The sequence below is a fragment of the Bufo bufo genome, chromosome 2 (assembly GCF_905171765.1).
Source record: "Bufo bufo chromosome 2, aBufBuf1.1, whole genome shotgun sequence".
NCBI classification, from domain to species: Eukaryota; Metazoa; Chordata; class Amphibia; order Anura; family Bufonidae; genus Bufo; species Bufo bufo.
Genome location: NC_053390.1, coordinates 555,662,195 through 555,680,862, shown reverse-complemented (window position 1 = coordinate 555,680,862; position 18,668 = coordinate 555,662,195). Strand labels below are relative to the sequence as shown.

General features: G+C 40.7%; 1 protein-coding gene across 1 annotated transcript in view; it reads left to right on the top strand.

Moving 5' to 3' along the window:
• Positions 1 to 18,668, top strand: part of ADAMTS3 (ADAM metallopeptidase with thrombospondin type 1 motif 3) — a 214,911-nt gene that overhangs the window by 142,209 nt on the left and 54,034 nt on the right. The window contains exons 10-15 of the mRNA XM_040418128.1: positions 2,489 to 2,621; positions 2,743 to 2,856; positions 5,821 to 5,966; positions 6,269 to 6,444; positions 17,111 to 17,244; positions 17,398 to 17,521. Of these exons, the coding sequence (XP_040274062.1) occupies positions 2,489 to 2,621; positions 2,743 to 2,856; positions 5,821 to 5,966; positions 6,269 to 6,444; positions 17,111 to 17,244; positions 17,398 to 17,521 (827 nt within the window). The remainder of the gene's footprint in view (positions 1 to 2,488; positions 2,622 to 2,742; positions 2,857 to 5,820; positions 5,967 to 6,268; positions 6,445 to 17,110; positions 17,245 to 17,397; positions 17,522 to 18,668) is intronic.

Below are 18,668 nucleotides of genomic sequence, written 5' to 3'. Positions count from 1 at the left end.
GCACGGGCGTCATGGCCAGCAGGTCTCTGCTGTTTCAAACAGCGTAGACCTGCAGCTAATTACCGTGACCGGCAATAATGCCGATCGCAGTAATTATAGATGAGCGAATTTCATATTTTGACATTCGTTTGCTCTTCATTTGGTGGTAAAAGCATAATTGCGTTATGGATGCCGTTACCACGGACCATAACGCAATTCTATGACGGAATGCCTTTAGAGGTATTCTGTTATTCATTCCGTCAAAATAGAAGTCTATGGCTTTCATAACGGATCCGTCCCGTTTCCGTTATGCAGTGGAGTCCTCTCCTGCATAACGGAAACGGGGCAGATCCGTTATGCTGGCCATAGAATTCTATTATGACGGAATGAATAACGGAATGCCTCTAAAGGCATTCCGTTATGCATTCTGTCATAGAATTGATTTATGGTCCGTGGTAACGGAATCCATAACGCAATTCTGCTTTTACCACCAAACGAAGCGCAAGCGAATTTCATAAATGAAATTCTCTCATCCCTAGCGGTAAATAAAGGCTTTAAATGCCATGATCAAGTGAGATCACGGCATCTAAACGCGCAAAAACCTGCGGCCAATGGGGCTATCGGTAGTTGCTCTGAATACTATAAGTTTCGCTAAAGAGGCTTTTAGTATTCATGCTGCAATTCTTATTTTGGCCACCAGATGGCAGGCCAACATAACAAATTAGTAATTTAAGCTCGTTTTAAAAATCCATGATTGTACAAAATTAAAAAAACAGAATAGGCTCTTCAAAATCATTACAAAAAAATAAAAAAAATATATAAAAGTTTAAATCACCCCCCCTTTCTGTATAAACCCCCCCCAGCTAAATAACAATAAATATAAATATCATGGGTATCACCGCGACCGAAAACGCCCATACTATTAAAATATTAAAGAAAATTCCAATATGGCGAAACGAAAAAAGGGGCAAAATGACAGATTTGCAATTTTTTCATTGCTTCTCTTACCCAACAAAATGTAATAAAATGTGATCAAATGGTATCAATATAAATTACAGATTGTCTCGCAAAAAATGAGCCCCTATGCAGCTCAGTAGACATAATTATAATACAGTTATGGTTGTCAGAATATGGTGATATAAAAAAAAAGTTTTTTTTTTTAAAGTTTACATTTATTTTTACACTATTTAGACATACAAAACCTATACATATGGGGTATCATTGTAATTGTACTGACCCAGAGAATGAAGGGCATGGGTCAGTTTTTACGCAAACAAAACGTCATGGGAACAAAACCCGTAAAACGGTGGAGGAATTGCGTTTTTTTCCAATTCCACCCCATTTGGATTTTTTTTTTTACCACTTCCTACTACATTGTATGCCATAATTAATGGTGGCATTAGAAAGTACAACTTGTCCCGGAAAAAAAAAAGAGCCCTTATACAGCTATGTGAATGGAAATATAAAAAGGTTATGCCTCAAGGAAGATAGGGAAGAAAAATTAAACTGCAAAAATGAAAATAAAATAAAATATAAAACTCCGGTAGTGAAAGGGTTAATGTGTTTATTGATAAAATATGATACATCAATATCTTTATCTACCAATAGTTGTATAAATAAAAGTTATATCATTAAAGAGAATGCAGTGTAATCTGCAGGCATCATGTTATAGAGCAGGAGGAGCTGTGCAGATTCATATATGTAGTTTTATGTAAAAATAGTGGGTAAAACTCTTTCTGTACTTAGTTGTCCAGTGGGATGTCCTACTCAATAACTGACATCTAACGCTGTAAAAATTTTCAAGAAAGGCTGTCGGTCATTGAGTAGGACCACCCTCTGAACTCCTAACCATAGAAAGAGCAGGAATTTTGAATAAACTAAGTTATACTGAATCTTTTTCCAAAAAGATCTGCTCAGCTCTTTCTGCTCTATAACATGCTGCCTGCAGATTGGACACTATGTTTAACATTACAGGTTCCCTTTAAAGGAGTTATCCCATGACTAATGTAAAAAATGAAAATCAGACATCATATAGTACATGACAATCTTTTTCTTAGCTTTCTAACAAAGCTAGAACCAGCCCTGTACCTCATATGGATCCAGAGATCTCCCCATTCATTGCTCTGCTAGATTTATATCAAGCTGACAGCTCAAGGGGAGTGTCTTTTCTGCTGCAGCTAAGGGGGCGTGTCTCAGCTCTCCCTATCACAGCTCAGGAGACAGTTGAAGAATTAAACTGAGCATGTGCGGCCTTCTTAGTGAGACCGACAAAGACATAAGAAAGAAAAACAAACAGCAGGTGGCGCTATACAGATATATTTTATTGAATAACTCAGTGACTATACTACATTTTTAATTTTATGCAATTACAAACATTTTCAGATCCAGGTGCTGGTTTGAAAACTGTAGAATATTTTTCGTGGGACAACCCCTTTAAGATCTCATGTCTATGTTTTAAAAAGAGAGCCATTATCATTATTATAAATCTTATGTTTACTCTATTTTACAGTTTATATGATTGTCTTCTGGATGACCCGTTTGAACACGATTGGCCTAAACTTCCAGACCTCCCCGGAATTAACTATTCAATGGATGAACAGTGTCGGTTCGATTTTGGTGTGGGCTACAAAATGTGCACAGCTGTACGTTGTCTGTCACATTTTATGTTAATTATACGTTGTAATCTCTGTATTTGTAATATATAATTACCTGTGTATCTCTTTGATATTAGAGCTAGAAAGTCACTTGCATTGCTTTTTGCAGTTTCGGACATTTGACCCTTGCAAACAGTTATGGTGCAGTCATCCTGATAACCCGTATTTTTGCAAGACTAAGAAAGGTCCTCCTCTTGATGGCACAGAATGTGCTCCAGGAAAAGTAAGTTATTTGGCTGTATACGTTCGTCATATGGTTTATGATATTTATGATTAATTGAAAAAATCTTGTTACTACAAGGCTGAGTTCACAGAATTCAAGCTGTGTTGGAAATGGGATCCAGTAGGGTTTCCCTCATAGCGTACATTATTTTATCGGAAAGTGTATCGCTGCATGCGGCACTATTTTTTCAGGCACATATGACAGAACTTGTGATGGAGGGTCCGAACAGAGCTTCCAATGCTGACTTGAACCGCTTTATATCCATTGGTGCCATTATTGTGTGATAATGTAATATAAATGTCTAAATTTAAAATGTAAATGAGGTTGGAATGACAAATTGCAGATGTTTCATGGTGTATTTGCTACAACTGTTGGACGATCAGTCATCAACATTGTACTCCTGGAAACCCCCTTTAAAGGCTACATGACAGTAGAGAAATGAAATCTTGTTTCTTGAAGTGTTTTAAAAAATAATGCCGCTTATCCATAGAAACACTTTATATTTGTTTTATATATATATATATATATATGTATAAAATGTATTAGTTTTTTTAATCATACTTTTATTATAATGTAACTGACCACTTTAAACATGGTGCTTTTTGCATTCCAATAAGAATCTCTAAATGTATTAACATTTGGCTGAGTTATTGGCCGTGTCATTCCACATAAGCAATCACTTTGCGGACATCATCCTAAAATAACAAACTTTTAACTTAGATGACATAATGCTGGTGGCATCAGTAGCATATCGTACCTGCCAAATGCAGCCTCCTGCTGCTTTATTGGGACTTCTGCCTGCCAATAGAGGATGGTATTTTTATTGGTATTAATTATATGGGTATTCATATTTTTACAAGGATTAATTATATGACATCTTACAAGTTTATGACTTTTTTTTACATGGATTCCCGTATTGGCTAAAAGGAAGCTGGGAACTGTTTGGATTATTATTTTTGCAGATTTTTCAGCTTTTGCAATTCACATTTGTATTGTACAGTAGATCCATGCCTTGTAATAGTTACATGCACCTGGTGACATTCACAGTGCTACAGTATGATTTCTGGCACTGTAAATTACTGACAGTGGTATACTGCTACCTAGTAAAACAGTGAGTCTGACCAGGAGACCACACGTACTAAAGGGACAGACACAAAACATTTTTTTAATCTTTTTTAAACTGTTGTATGCTATAATCTATTAAACCCTGAATAGCTTGCATTTTGCATTTTTTGACTAATAAATATACTTAAATAACATTAATAAATAAACAGACAGGCAAAGCTTAACCCTAACCTTACCAGCCAGTCTCCACAAGTGCCAGCCACACTATTTCCCTAAGTGCCAGATGCAGTGTTCTCCCTGTACAAGTGTGAGTCACAGTGTTCTCTCTGTACAAGTGTCAGCCACAGTGACAGTGTTCTCCCTGTACAAGTGTAAGCCACAGTGTTCTCTCTGTACAAGTGTCAGCCACAGTGACAGTGTTCTCCCTGTACAAGTGTAAGCCACAGTGTTCTCTCTGTACAAGTGTCAGCCACAGTGACAGTGTTCTCCCTGTACAAGTGTAAGCCACAGTGTTCTCTCTGTACAAGTGTCAGGCACAGTGATCTCCCTGTACAAGTGTCAGCCACAGTGTTCTCCCTGTACAAGTGTCAGCCACAGTGTTCTCTCTGTACAAGTGTCAGCCACAGTGACAGTGATCTCCCTGTACAAGTGTCAGCCACAGTGTTCTCTCTGTACAAGTGTCAGCCACAGTGACAGTGTTCTCTCTGTACAAGTCTCAGGCACAGTGATCTCCCTGTACAAGTGTCAGCCACAGTGTTCTCCCTGTACAAGTGTCAGCCACAGTGACAGTGTTCTCCCTGTACAAGTGTCAGGCACAGTGTTCTCTCTGTACAAGTGTCAACCACAGTGACAGTGTTCTCCCTGTACAAGTGTCAGCCACAGTGTTCTCCCTGTACAAGTGTCAGCCACAGTGTTCTCCCTGTACAAGTGTCAGCCACAGTGACAGTGTTCTCCCTGTACAAGTGTCAGCCACAGTGTTCTCTCTGTACAAGTGTCAGCCACAGTGACAGTGTTCTCCCTGTACAAGTGTCAGCCACAGTGTTCTCCCTGTACAAGTGTCAGGCACAGTGTTCTCTCTGTACAAGTGTCAGCCACAGTGTTCTCCCTGTACAGGTTTCAGCCACAATGACAGTGATCTCCCTGTACAAGTGTCAGCCACAGTGTTCTCTCTGTACAAGTGTCAGGCACAGTGTTCTCCCTGTACAAGTGTCAGCCACAATGACAGTGTTTTCCCTGTACAAGTGTCAGCCACAGTGTTCTCCTTGTACAAGTGTCAGCCACAGTGTTCTCCCTGTACAAGTGTCAACCACAGTGTTCTCCCTGTACAAGTGTCAGCTACAGTGTTCTCCCTGTACAAGTGTCAGCCACAGTGTTCTCCCTGTACAAGTGTCAGCCACAGTGTTCTCCCTGTACAAGTGTCAGCCATAGTGTTTCAAGAGCCAGCCAATGTGATCTTCCTGTACAAGGGTCAGCCACAGTGTTCTCCATGTACAAGTGTTAGCCACAGTGTTCTCTCTGTACAAGAGCCAGCCAATGTGATCTCCCTGTACAAGTGCAAGTCACAGTGTTCTTTCTGTACAAGTGCCAGCCACAGTGCTAACTACAGTGTTCCCTCGCACAGGTATCATCACAGTGCTCCCCATGGAAGCGCCTTTTACAGTGTTCCTAAACTTCCTAACCTTGCTTCTAGGCACACAGAGTAACTTACCTTGTACAGTGACAGAAGTAAATATCTATATCTGTCCTAATTTGGATTCCATAAATCATATTTTGGAGGAGTTGTTCCTCAACATCTAAAGTGTTTGCAGTGTAATTAAGGTTTTGATTTCTTACTCTAATTTTATTAATGATTTTGTAGCCAATACAGCGATAGTTATACATTGCTTCTTTTCTTTCTAGTGGTGCTACAAGGGTCATTGTATGTGGAGGACCACTAACCAAGTTAAACAAGATGGCAACTGGGGAGCATGGACAAAGTTTGGATCTTGTTCAAGAACGTGTGGCATCGGTGTGCGTTTCAGAACCCGTCAGTGCAATAACCCAATGTAAGTAGAGTATATTTATTGCATACAAACTTTTATACATATAACCAACTCCTTTTTGACCGCCCATTTTATATGGCAACAGTATAGCAACAAAACTCCTGTCTATGGTCCTGTGTTCAGTTCATCAGTTCCTGATGTCTAGTTGTTTGGTGTCTTGGAGTCAGACCATATTGTCCACTGATTTGGTGGACCAGTCCTGGGTGTTCTGTGGTTTGGTGCTGCTATTGTTTGTTGAGTTCATGTTCATGATGCATGGTTTTCATGTAATGTCAGAAAATTTTACATCAGCGGTTTATTTTTAGGCCAGTGAATGGTGGCCAAGACTGTTCTGGCTTAAATTATGAATATCAATTGTGCAACACTGAAGAGTGTCCTAAGCACTTTGAGGACTTCAGAGCCCAGCAATGTCAGCAGAAGAATTCCCAGTTTGAATTTCATCATGCAAAGCACCATTGGCTGCCATATGAGCATCCTGACTGTAAGTATTATTATTTAACATACAGCATCACTGTTCAGGTCTGTAAAGTCAGAATATTTTAAATTGTTTACTGCATAATTTACTTTTCTATACCAATCAGCCAAATCATTAAAATCTCATGAATAACATTGGTTTTCTTGTGACAATAGCACCTGTTAAGGGGGGGGGGGGGATATATTAAAGGGGTTGTACCATCTCAGACATTGGGGGCATATCGCTAGAATATGACCCAAATGTCTGATAGGTTGGGATCCCACCTCTGGGACCCACACCTATACTTAGAACAGAGCCAACAAAGTTCCGGAGGGCAGCTGCCCTCCATTCATCCGTACAGGACCACCGAAAATAGCCAAGTGCTGGCTCGGCTATTTCCATCAGACCGATAGAAGTGAATGGAGTGGTGGCCGCACTTGCACGAGCGTGGATTTCACTGGGACTTCTGAAAATAGCCAAGTGTGCTGCTTGGCTATTTTCGGTGCTCCCATTGGAATGAATGGAAGGTGGCCACACATGTGCTGTGTGCCCTCTTGGACTTTTCCGGCTCCATTCTAAGTATAGGTGCGGGTCCCAGGGGTGAGATGGTATAACCCATTTAAGTAGCAAGTGAAGAACAGTGAGTCCTTTAAGTTGATGTGTTGGAAGCAGGGAAAATAAGTAAGCATACGGATCTCAGCCATTTTGACAAGGGTCAGATTTTGCTGGCTTGACTACTGGATCAGAGTTTCCCCAGAATGGCTGGCCTAGTGGGGTTTTGTTGTATGCGGTTATTGGTAAGGTAGTGAGGTGGTATGCAGTGATTAGTACCTACTAAAAAGGACCAAGGGGTAATTGAGTGTCACGAGGGTGTCAAGAGCCACGCCTGACTCCGTTATACCCGGGGTCAGGAAGTCGCAGCGGGTGGCTGCGCGCGCTATGTATAAAGATAGGGCTGATTCTTAATGGTAGCTTTCTGGGTTTGCCTTGCAACCCTTTTTGGCTCACTCAGGGATCTGTAGCTCAATCTCCTCAGCTGTTTCTTGTCCAGCAATCCCAACCTCCTTATATTCCCCTCTCCCACTTCTCTGGTTGCCAGATATAGAGCTTCCTGCCTGGACTTCTATACTGACCCACTGGAGCTGTGTAGCTGTGTTCCCTGGTTGTTGTTCCAGAACGTTACCCTCCGGATCCCTGTTGGACTTTTGTTGTCTGCTGTGGTCGTCCACCTGGGATTTTATGTTTTGTCTGTGTTGTCTGTCCTCTCCTTGGTGTTTTCCTTTTAGTGTCAGTGGTGCGGACTAGTGTTCCCACCGCCCCGTTCACTACGTAGGGCTCATCTTAGGGAAAGCCAGGGTTTAGGCACGTGATCGGCGTACGGGTGAGGAACCCGTCTAGGGACGTCAGGGCAGTCAGGTGCCAGCCTCAAGGTGAGTCAGGGGTCACCACCTTTCCCTCTCCCTTGGACAGGGCCTTCCCATTTCCCTCCCTTTGCGTACGCCGGTCATGACACTGAGATGAGCTATTGTAGCACAAATTTCCAAAAACAGTAATGCCGGCTATTAAGCTTCAGTGAATCGAGCTTTGGATCATAAATCTGAAGTCAATTCGGTAGAAAACTTTGTTTGTAGTGCTGTTTCCATACAGCATTAAAATGTATGGGCTCCGTGTACCAAAACTTTGTCTCGGACAAATTTGCGCAAGACTTCGGTGAATGGTATTCTTATCTGCATATTTAAAAACATTTTAAAATAGGAATCCAAAGTTGGCTTTGTAACTGACTGGTACCTCGGTACCTCATCTACCAATTACAACCCTTCGAGACAACAATATTTCCTAATTGCAGTGGCCCATTTTTAGCACGACAGTTGTCATGCTGCAAAAATTGTTGAAGGATGGTTTGAGGAACATGAAAGAAAGTTCAAAGTTGACTTTGCCTCCAAACTCCCTAGATCTCAATCTTTCAATGCACACTGCTGTTAACATCTTGGTGTCAGATAATTTTTGGCAACGCAAGAGGAGCCTAGGCAGGCAGGTGGTTTTAACAGGCTATTCCGCTTTCATGAAATTGATGACCTGTCCTCATCTATTACAGATTGGTGAAGTTCTGACTCTCAGGACCCACACAGATCAGCTGTTTCAAGGGTCTGCAGTGCTCGTATGAGAGCTACATTCTCTTCAATGTTTAGTTGCATGCCATCTACATAGTAGTGGAGGTACAGTGTAATTACAGCTGTTTGTCCCATTCAAGTGAATGGGAGAGGAATCTGTAATTGCTCTGCACCACCACTACGACTGAGCCAGTGTGCAGGTAAGTATTTAAGAGAACGCAACTCTCGCACTAGCGCTAAAGCCACCTCAAATAGTGATCTATTATCTATCTACCTATCTTGCATATACTGTACCTTCTGATACAACAATTACTTGATGACATTGATACTGAGTAGAAACAGGGCGTCACTGATTTAACTGTAGAAAATAAAATAGCACAGGACTTTAACCTTTTGCATTGCCCAGTCTAGCTGATTATTCATTTTGGGAGTATTCCAATACTTTAACTTATTAACAGTAAAGTATGACGATATTTAATGTTTATACCATGTAATAAATTAATGATTTGTAGACCTTGGAAAGACTCTGGGGTTGTGTGTTTCCCTAACTTGTGTGCTTTTATTGAAGAGGCTTACAGTATATTGATCTTGCTAATGAACTGCACAAAGAATAATTGCTGCAATGTATTTTTGTGGCAATGTGAATTTCACCATTGAATATTCCTAAGTAGTAGACAGAAATATAGTAATAGTTAACTGGTTCTCCCATTTCCATAGGATATGCCATAGATGCCTAATTGGTCAGGGTCCTGTAGCCTGTGTTGCGTCATGGGCTGATTTTAATTAGCATGAGTACTTAGTTTGCTCAGCATGCATGCTGGTACTTATAGTCCCTGGTTTTAATGGAGGCCATTTTGGCACCATAATAAACCAAAAGGGGCCCAGCATGCATGTGGGACCTACACTTCCTGAGTTTCATGGTCACTGTTGTGACACCCAACAGGTGAGCTTTAGTGTTAGGACCCATCTTATAGAGATCGCCTTGGCGTGCAGCAGACGGGCTCAGATAATTTTGTACAAAAGTATTTGCTAAGCATCTCTAAGTTATTAGCATAGTATTGCAAAATAAATACCTTTGTACTTTATTTGGTTCGTAGAGTGCTGTTGCACTATGTGTTTGATAGATGCCTAATTGGTCAGGGTTCGACTGCTGCTACTAGTTTATGGGAGATACTTAAACTGCCTGCTATTATGATGCATGGGCAAATATTATTTCTGTAAACCAGTTCTTTTTTGTCTGAGCTGGACAGAACGGATTGAAATATATTGCACCTTATGCACTTGTCAAACCCGTAGGCAGAGAAACATACATTTGTCAATAAAAGCTAATTATTTTTATTATATGGCAACTTTTGGGTTATGTATGCAACCATATGCCTATACAGTGGCATAGTTGGAAGTATCCATTAATTAATCACTACATATGCAATGTGAATGCATTACTCAACGATAGCCAAACTGAGAGGAGAAATGAGTGGAAGACTCTTGGTAGTACTAAGACTACATTGTCTTACTGCCATATTAATTAGACTTTTTTTTTAAAAATGCATTGCATGACAGCTTATGGGCTATGTGTGCCTATACAGTGGCTTAGATGGAGGTATCCATTAAATTATCACTGCATACGCAATGTGAATGCACCGATTCAATGACAGCCAAACTGGCAGGAGAAAAGAGTGAGACTCTTGGCAGAATTGAGGCTGCATTGTCTTACTGCAATATTAATCAGATTTTTGCAAAAATGTATGTGTTAAATTACTATAAGAAATTGTTAAATAGTTTGAATGAAACATAATTAAGCATTTAGGCCTGTTTCACACTTGCGTTGTTGTTTTCCAGTATTGAGATTCGGAAAAAATTGTTCTGTTTTGTCCTCATGCATTCTGAATGGAAAGAGATCCGTTCAGGATGCCTTCCGTTCCATTAGCATTCCATTTTGTGACCGGACAGAAAACCATTCCAAGCTGCGGTTTTGTGTCTTCCCATGGAAACGAAACAAATAAAATCTGTCACTAAAAACAATGTAAGTCAATGGTGACAGATCAGTTTTTATAGGATCCTAAAAAAATTGATCTGTTACCCATTGACTTTCAATGTATTTAGTGATGGATCCAGTTTGTTCCGTTTTAATTTCACACATCCGCATCCTAACAGAACGGATTCATCCTGATGTGCAAAATATAAAACTGATCCGTCTAATTCCGTTTTTTAAATCCTCTGCCGGATCTCAAAACCGGGATTAACAACGCAAATGTGAAACAGGCCTTAGGGTGGGTTCACACTAGCGTTATGGAGTCCATTATGGCTTTCCATTATAACAGGGTTATAACGGAACATAACGGAATCCAAAAGACGGAAGGACGGATCCGTTTTGCTGGCCATAGACTTGCATTATGACGTAATGCAAAACGGACGCCTTTAAAAGGCATTCCGTTTGCTCTCTGTCCTAATAGAAGTCTATGGGAATCAAAACGGATCCGGATTTGTTCCCGTTACGCAAGACGGAAAACAAAGTCCTGTCGACAGGACTTTGTTTTCCGTCTTGCATAACGGGACCCAGACGGATCTGTTATGTTTTCCCATAGACTTCTATTAGGACGGATCAAAATGGAATGCTTCTTAAAGGCTTCCATTTTGCATTCCATCCTATGGATTCCGTTATGTTCCGTTATAACCCTGTTATAACGGAAAGCCATAACGGACTCCATAACGCTATTGTGAACCCACCCTTATATAGTCATATAAGTAACAAAAGTCTGTGGTGTGTGGTTCTTTATTAAAAATGTCAAATGAAGAGTCACAACGTAAGGGAAGAAAATGCATCAGTATAGGCAACTGAGCAAATAGGCTCCCAAATGTTAGTAACTAGAGCAATGGCATTCACCTCTGTAAAGAACGTAATGCAACATTTTATTTCTGGATTTAAAAGCACAACTCCAAACATCCTCCGTTGCCAGAGAAAGACATTTAATATTTGTATAAAGCGGTGCACTTTGATTGTGGTTGGAAACTAACCTTGGAAAACCCTGTACAAATGAAGAGCTGCCAAGATCCTGGTAACATTTTCAGGGACACTGCTGCTGATCAGATATTTAAATACCACTCGCAAAGCAAGCTAGATGGATATAGCATCCTACAGTCAACAACATTACTTTGTGGATGGTAGTTTGGAACCAGAAAACAAAAATACCACAATATTTAGGAAAATACACTGAATGGATATGATTAGAACTTTTAGAGAGTAGTGCTGAGTAGAATTTTCTTTACAGATATTAATATGTTAGCGGACAGAAATGTCAATGGGCCTGTGATTGAACTATTTAGAAGATATCATGATGACATTATAGTTTATGAATTCAATCCCAAACATGAGCAGACAGAGAATACGTACATTAAAAGTAGAAAAAACGTAAAAATATAAAAATGCATTTTAACGTATGTACTGTAGGCCAGACTGGTAATTCAATATACAGCTACAACTATGATATTATAATACATGCTAATTGCTAATGCTTTTGAGAATGATCTCAGTCCCTGGCTAATTAGGATGAAGCAGTGTGACGGTAGTGATTGAAATGTGGTTGTTTGTCCAATAGATGCAGCTGGGATAGGGATAAGGCCAACCTTCATATAACATAGGGCCAAGGGCTATTCATAGTATTCAGTATATTGGGCAGACTAGATGGGCCAAATGGTTCTTATCTGCCGACACATTCTATGTTTCTATTGTAATAAATAATACAGGGTGTAACTGTAATGTTTTACATACAGTGTGTACTAACGCTCATAGCTTAGGGAACAAGCTCTGAAAACTTATGGCGATTATATCTAGGGGATAATTTGGATCTGGTTACAATAAATGAGACATTGTTCGACTGGGAAATAGCCATACCTGGATACACACTGTACAGGAAAGACAGAATAGACAGAAGAGGTGGAGAAGTAGACACTTATGTCAAGGGTAGCCTTAAATCTACAGTAATTCAGAAGACACACAAAGAGCTCAAAACTCTTTGGATTTGCATCCAAACCAAAGAGGGAAATGTTATTAGAATCAGTGGGCTATCTACGCCTCCAGGGCAAAGTGAGAATTACGAAAGCAAGTTGGCTGATGAAATTTCTCAAATTGCAGAAAAGAGAAATACTGTATTGTAGTTATGAGTGACTTTAACATGGCTGGTGTAGACTGGAATATCTCTTGTGCAATTGATCTATTATTTAAATCATGTTTTATGTTAAACATTTTAAAGAATTTTTGATCTTTTTAATTTTCCATGTCAATATTTATATTTAAAGAAAAACATAAAATTCAGCATTTTTCATACTGGCCACTAAGCCCAATACTAGACGCCACTTCTTGGTCTGTAAAGATTACGTTACTGCCGTTATCTGCTTATCTTTCATTCTAATCCTGCCTGTAATGATATCACTTCTGTGTATAGATAAGGCAGGATCCACCATTCACAATAGGTGGTTGTCAAAGCTTATTTGACCTCTGCACAGGTCTCAGAGCATGCCAAGAAAATTCTCCCATAAAAGTCAATGATGTCCTCTTTAGTACATTGTGTCTAATGACCATGTGGCTGCTGTAACAAAGTTTTTTTTAATACTTTCTAAATGCTCCTAAGAACCGCCCAGGCAAGATTGCTGCCACCATAATCATGTTCAGGAATTAGAATAAAAAAACTGCAATTAGAAAAGGGGATATGTTTCACTGTCGGCATATAAAATATTTGGTGACACATTTGCTTTAAAGGGGTTATCCAATTTCAAGAAACCCCCCCCACATGTGTCGGGCCCCTCACAGGTAATATACTTACCCCACTCCTGGCCCTGCTTCCGGTCCCTGCACCACCGCTGCTGCTTCTACTTGCATACGGATGAAAATATCCAGTGTCGGGGGGGAACAGCCAATGGCTCCCTAGCGTCTCCCTGGCGTCACCTGTGATGCTAGGGAGGCTCGTCCCTATCCCTGCCTGCCATTGGCTGCTACCCCCCCCCAACCCTGGATGTTTTCATCCGTGTGCAAGCAGAAGCAGCAGCGGCGGTGCTGGGACCAGGAGCGGCGCCGGAAGCGGGGTAAGTATATTAGCGGTGAGGGGCCCGACACATCTGGAAGGTTTCTTGAAATTGGATAACCCCTTTATAGTAGTGTCACTGGAACAGCCAGTTATGTCACCAACCAGAGGAGATAGCATTCTAGATGTAGTCTTCACAAATGTGTATCTGGTGTCTGAGGTTAAGGTGGAAAAACATATATATTCTAGTGACAACCTACTGTATGTTTATGATTTCTAAAGTGCTAGACTTAAGAAGGACTCGGACTCATTTTAAGGTAATTGGGGGGGTTAAAAAGGGAATTAAAAGGGCGGAAAACAACAGCAGTCATGTATACCCATTGAACTCTATTAAAAATGGCCACATAAAAGGCAACTAAACTACTGTATATTGTAGGCAGATTATAAAGCGTAAAAGGAGAAAGAAACCACAATGGTAATATAGCAAAAGAAAAGAAGGCTGCTTTTAAGCAGTATAAAGAAACCAGAAGTGTAGCTGATAGAGAACTGTATAAAACTAAACAGAAAGAGGCCAGACTTATTATTAATCCTGCCAAAGCGCCAATTCTATTAAGAAGGGGGATAAAACATTCTTCAAGTACAATATAGATAGGAAGAAAAAAAGTTGTGGGATTACAAAAATTAGAAATAGCCAAAGTCACTATTTTGATCACTGACCATTTGAATAGTTGCTTTTGTTCAGTATTTTTAGAAGACGGCTTTTACAATTGTAACTCGTTTGGTCTTGACATTACTGCTAGTCGTAAAAACTCAGCCCAGTGTTTTGGGAGGGCGATTTTATTAATGACTTGGCACATTTAAAGTCAAAACAAGGCATCCACCCAAGAGTCCTTACAGAACTCTGGCCTGTGGTTGTTGCTTCTCTTACTGACTTGTTTAACCAGTCCCTCTTGACAGGGGATGCTCCTAAAGATTGCAGAATGGCCGACGTTTTACCTATCCACAAGAAGGGTAGCAGAGAAGAAGCCGGAACCTATAGACCAGTTAGCTTGACCTCAGTAATAGTAAAAATAATGGAAACCCTCCTGAAAAAAAAGTTAGTTGACCCCCTTAAAACCGGCAACTTGTTGGATCTAAAACAGCATGGCTTCACTAAGAGCAGATCAAACTAATCTTATTGATTCCTTTTGACGGTTTCACAAAAGTGTTGGATTAAGGTGTAGCCGTAGACATTGCCTACCTGAACTTCAGCAAAGCATTTGATACAGTGCCACATAAATAACTGATAGATAAATTATTGAAGATTGGACTTAATCCCTGTACAGTTCAGTGGATACACAGTTGGCTGATGAATAGATACCAGATTGTTGTTGTTAATGGTCACAAGTGGTGTATCTCTAGAGTCTGTCATGGATCCTATTCTTTAATATTTTTGTAGGTGACATAGGAGAAGATTTGGTACGCAAGGTTTGCCTGTTTGCCGATAATTTAAAAGTGTGTAACAGGGTTGATATTCCTAGAGGGATTAGTAACATGGAAGCTTCTCTGGTTAACTGATACAAAGAATGGAAACTGCAGTTCAACATGTCCAAATGTAAATGTACTTAAAGGGGTTGTCCGATTTAAAAAAATATATATTGATGACCTATCCTCAGCATAGGTCATTAATATTATATCGGCGGAGGACTGACTCCTGTCACTCCCACCGATCAGTTGTTTAAAGAGAAAGCAGCACTTGTACTAGCACTGCTTCTCTTCATTGTTTACGTAGTAAATAGGGCGGTGGGAACACTAGTCCGCACCACTAACACTAGAGGGAAACACCAAGGAGAGGACAGACAATACAGACAAACATATAATCCCAGGTGGGCGACAACAGCGAACAACAAAAGCCCAAGAGGGTAACGCTCTGGAACAACAACCAGGAATCACAGCTACACAGCTCCAGTGGGTCAGTATAGAAGTCCAGGCAGGAAGCTCTATATCTGGCAACCAGAGAAGTGGGAGAGGGGAATATAAGGAGGTTGGGATTGCTGGACAAGAAACAGCTGAGGAGGAGAAGCTACGGATGGGGACCTATTCACTTAAATGAGGCCGCAAAATAGATGATGGGATAGATCTCTGTACTGACCCCTGATATATTTATACATAGTAATTAGATCTTCCCTAAGTCGTCTTTTTTCTAAAGTGAATAACCCTAATTTTGATATTCTTTCAGGGTACTGTAGTTGCCCCATTCCAGTTATTACTTTAGTTGCCCTCCTCTGGACCCTCTCCAGCTCTGCTATGTCTGAGGAGCCCAGAACTGTACGCAGTATTCCATGTGTGGTCTGACTAGCGATTTGTAAATTGGCAGGACTATGTTCTCATCACGGGCATCTATGCCCCTTTTGATGCAACCCATTATCTTATTGGCCTTGGCAGCAGCTGCCTGACAAGTGCAGAATAGATTGACCATGTCATCCTTTTTCTGCTGTCAATCTTCTATGTTTCCATGTTTTTGTTTCACTGATTAAAATGATGTTTTCCTTGCTCAATGTATGACAAAAGCAGGGAGAACAATAGGTAGTATAGCATCCATGGAGAAATACTGCAGCGTGTAATAGCCATTAAAGTGTTTGGCCAGCAGACTTAGATTTGATTGATTTAAAATAAAAGGGATCTTAAATCTGAAGTATTAAAAAACCCTCCCTGCTGCATCCACAGATCTGAGCACTGCTGTGTTCTGTACATCACCACCTCCCTTCCCAGTCTGTGGGAGCCAAGACACCATTACATTGCGCAGGAAGGCTTTCCCTGCTGCAGCTATGAGCACTGAACTTGCCTGGACATGCCACAAGTACAAGTCTTAGAAGTTATATAATAGCCATCTAATTTTTTTTCAGCAGCCTTGGCTAAGTGGAATAGGAAATACTCCCCTCATCCGAAATTAAAAGTACTCACATTTCAGCTTGTCAATTTTTTAATACTCGCAGCGTCCACAGATTCTTCAAGCGAATTAGCTAAATCCTGTAGTCTACCTATGATCTGCCTGGAGACTGCTATCTTTTGGGGTAGTCTATGGGCAGAGGATAGGAGACCAGCAAGGGTTTGACTATGACATGCTGGCATGTGAGTAATTTTGGGACCATTCTGCTATTATTATTGCTTATTAACTGATGTTTCCCTATCTTCTGTATCCTGTTTTAGATGGAAAGTATTGCCAGTAGTCACCAATTACATTTTTGGCAAAGAGTTTTCCTTTTATATTTTAAAGGGGTTCTGCACTGTTTAAACTGATGATCTTCAAGTGAACAGAGCTTAGCCCCGCCCAGGCCCCGTCACTGGGCCTGCAGTAAACAGTGAGAAAGCCGCGGCGCTCCTAGAGCGCCGCTGCCTTCTCAAACAGCTGACCGGCGGGGGTCCCATGTGTCGGACCCCCACCGATCAGATGCTGATGATCTATCCAGAGGATAGATCATCAGTTTAAACAAAGTGCAGAACCCCTTTAAGTATTCCTTTTGTCCATCCCTTAGGCTAACTATATTTTTTATCAGTAACATCATATTAATTTTGTTTCCACAGCCAGTAAAAGATGCCAGCTCTATTGTCAGTCCAAACAAACAGGAGATATAGCATCCATGAAACAGCTTGCACATGATGGGACCCGCTGTTCCTACAAGGATCCGTATAGCATTTGTGTGAGAGGAGAGTGCGTTGTAAGTTGTATTGTTATTATCTAATGTATGCCTATATAGCTGAACCAAATCCTACTACGAGAGGGAAGGTTTTTGGGGACATATACATACACAATCTTGTATCACTGTGTTCAATACATAACCTACATTTTTACACTTCTTTGTGGCTTGTAGAAAGTTGGCTGTGACAAGGAAATTGGTTCCAACAAGGTGGAAGATAAGTGTGGTGTGTGTGGAGGGGATAACTCCCACTGTCGAACCGTGAAAGGAACCTTTACAAGGACTCCAAAAAAACCTGGTAAAATCATTTACTTTAATTGGGGATATTCAGTTGACTCGCTAAAAAGCTATGTACACCATTGTGTCTAAAGTTAAAAATAGGTATGGTTTTATGTATACAGCTCATATGCAGAATTATATTATTTCATTGTAGCAGGTCACAAACAAACCTTGTGTGTAGTCTGTTCTTCTGGTTGTGAGTTATCTCCTTCCACAAGTCCCCTTGTGAGCTATTTGTTAGTAAGAAAAGAGAACATAGGGAAGAGATGAGTACATGACTGCAGGATCAGACTACACATGGGTTTGCTTGTAGTCTGTAACCATGGAGACACGTAAAGAAAAAAGGGGTCACTCAGCACATCCCAATGCGGAGGTGCACGTTGCCATGGCTGGAAACACAAATAAACATTTCCTGGCATTAGCATCAGAATACTTTTTTGTACTTTCTTTGGTTTGCAGAGTATTTTTTTTACTTTGTGTTTCCAGCCATAGCAACGCGCACCTGCGCATTAGGATGTGCTGACTGACCCCCTTTTTTTCTTTGCAGTTTGTACCGAAGGTGTGGCTGACACCTCAGTCGTGCACTCCTGACCAGCCTGACCACCCCATAGGTTGATTTTAATTAGTGTGAGTATAAAGCTTAGCCTGCTCTCCCTGCACTCACTGGAAGCCATTTGGTACCAGGAGAGGTATAGGGTGGACTCTCATTGCATTCATTGGAGGCCATTTGGCACCAGAAGAGGAGTGGAGTAAGCTCGGCATGCATGTTGGTGCCTGCATTCCCTGAATTCAATGGAGGCCATTTTGGCACCAAAAATGACAAAAATCAGAGTGGGCCCCACATGCATGTGGAACCTACACTCACTGCATTTTATAATAGCCGTCATGGCACATAACAGGTAGATTTTAGTGTTAGGTTCCCGTCTTACAGCGAACGCCTTGACGTGTGGCAGACAGGCCCAAATAATTTTGTACAAAATGTATTTGCCAAGAATCTCAAATTTACCTATTAAGCATAGCATTAGCATCAGAATACTTTTTTGTACTTTATTTGATTTGCAGAGTGCTGTTGCAATGTATTTTTTTTAAAAATGTAGACACATAGGTTTGATAGGGGTTGAAAACGGCATTTAAAAAAAATATTTTTTAGAAGATCCGTCCCTGTA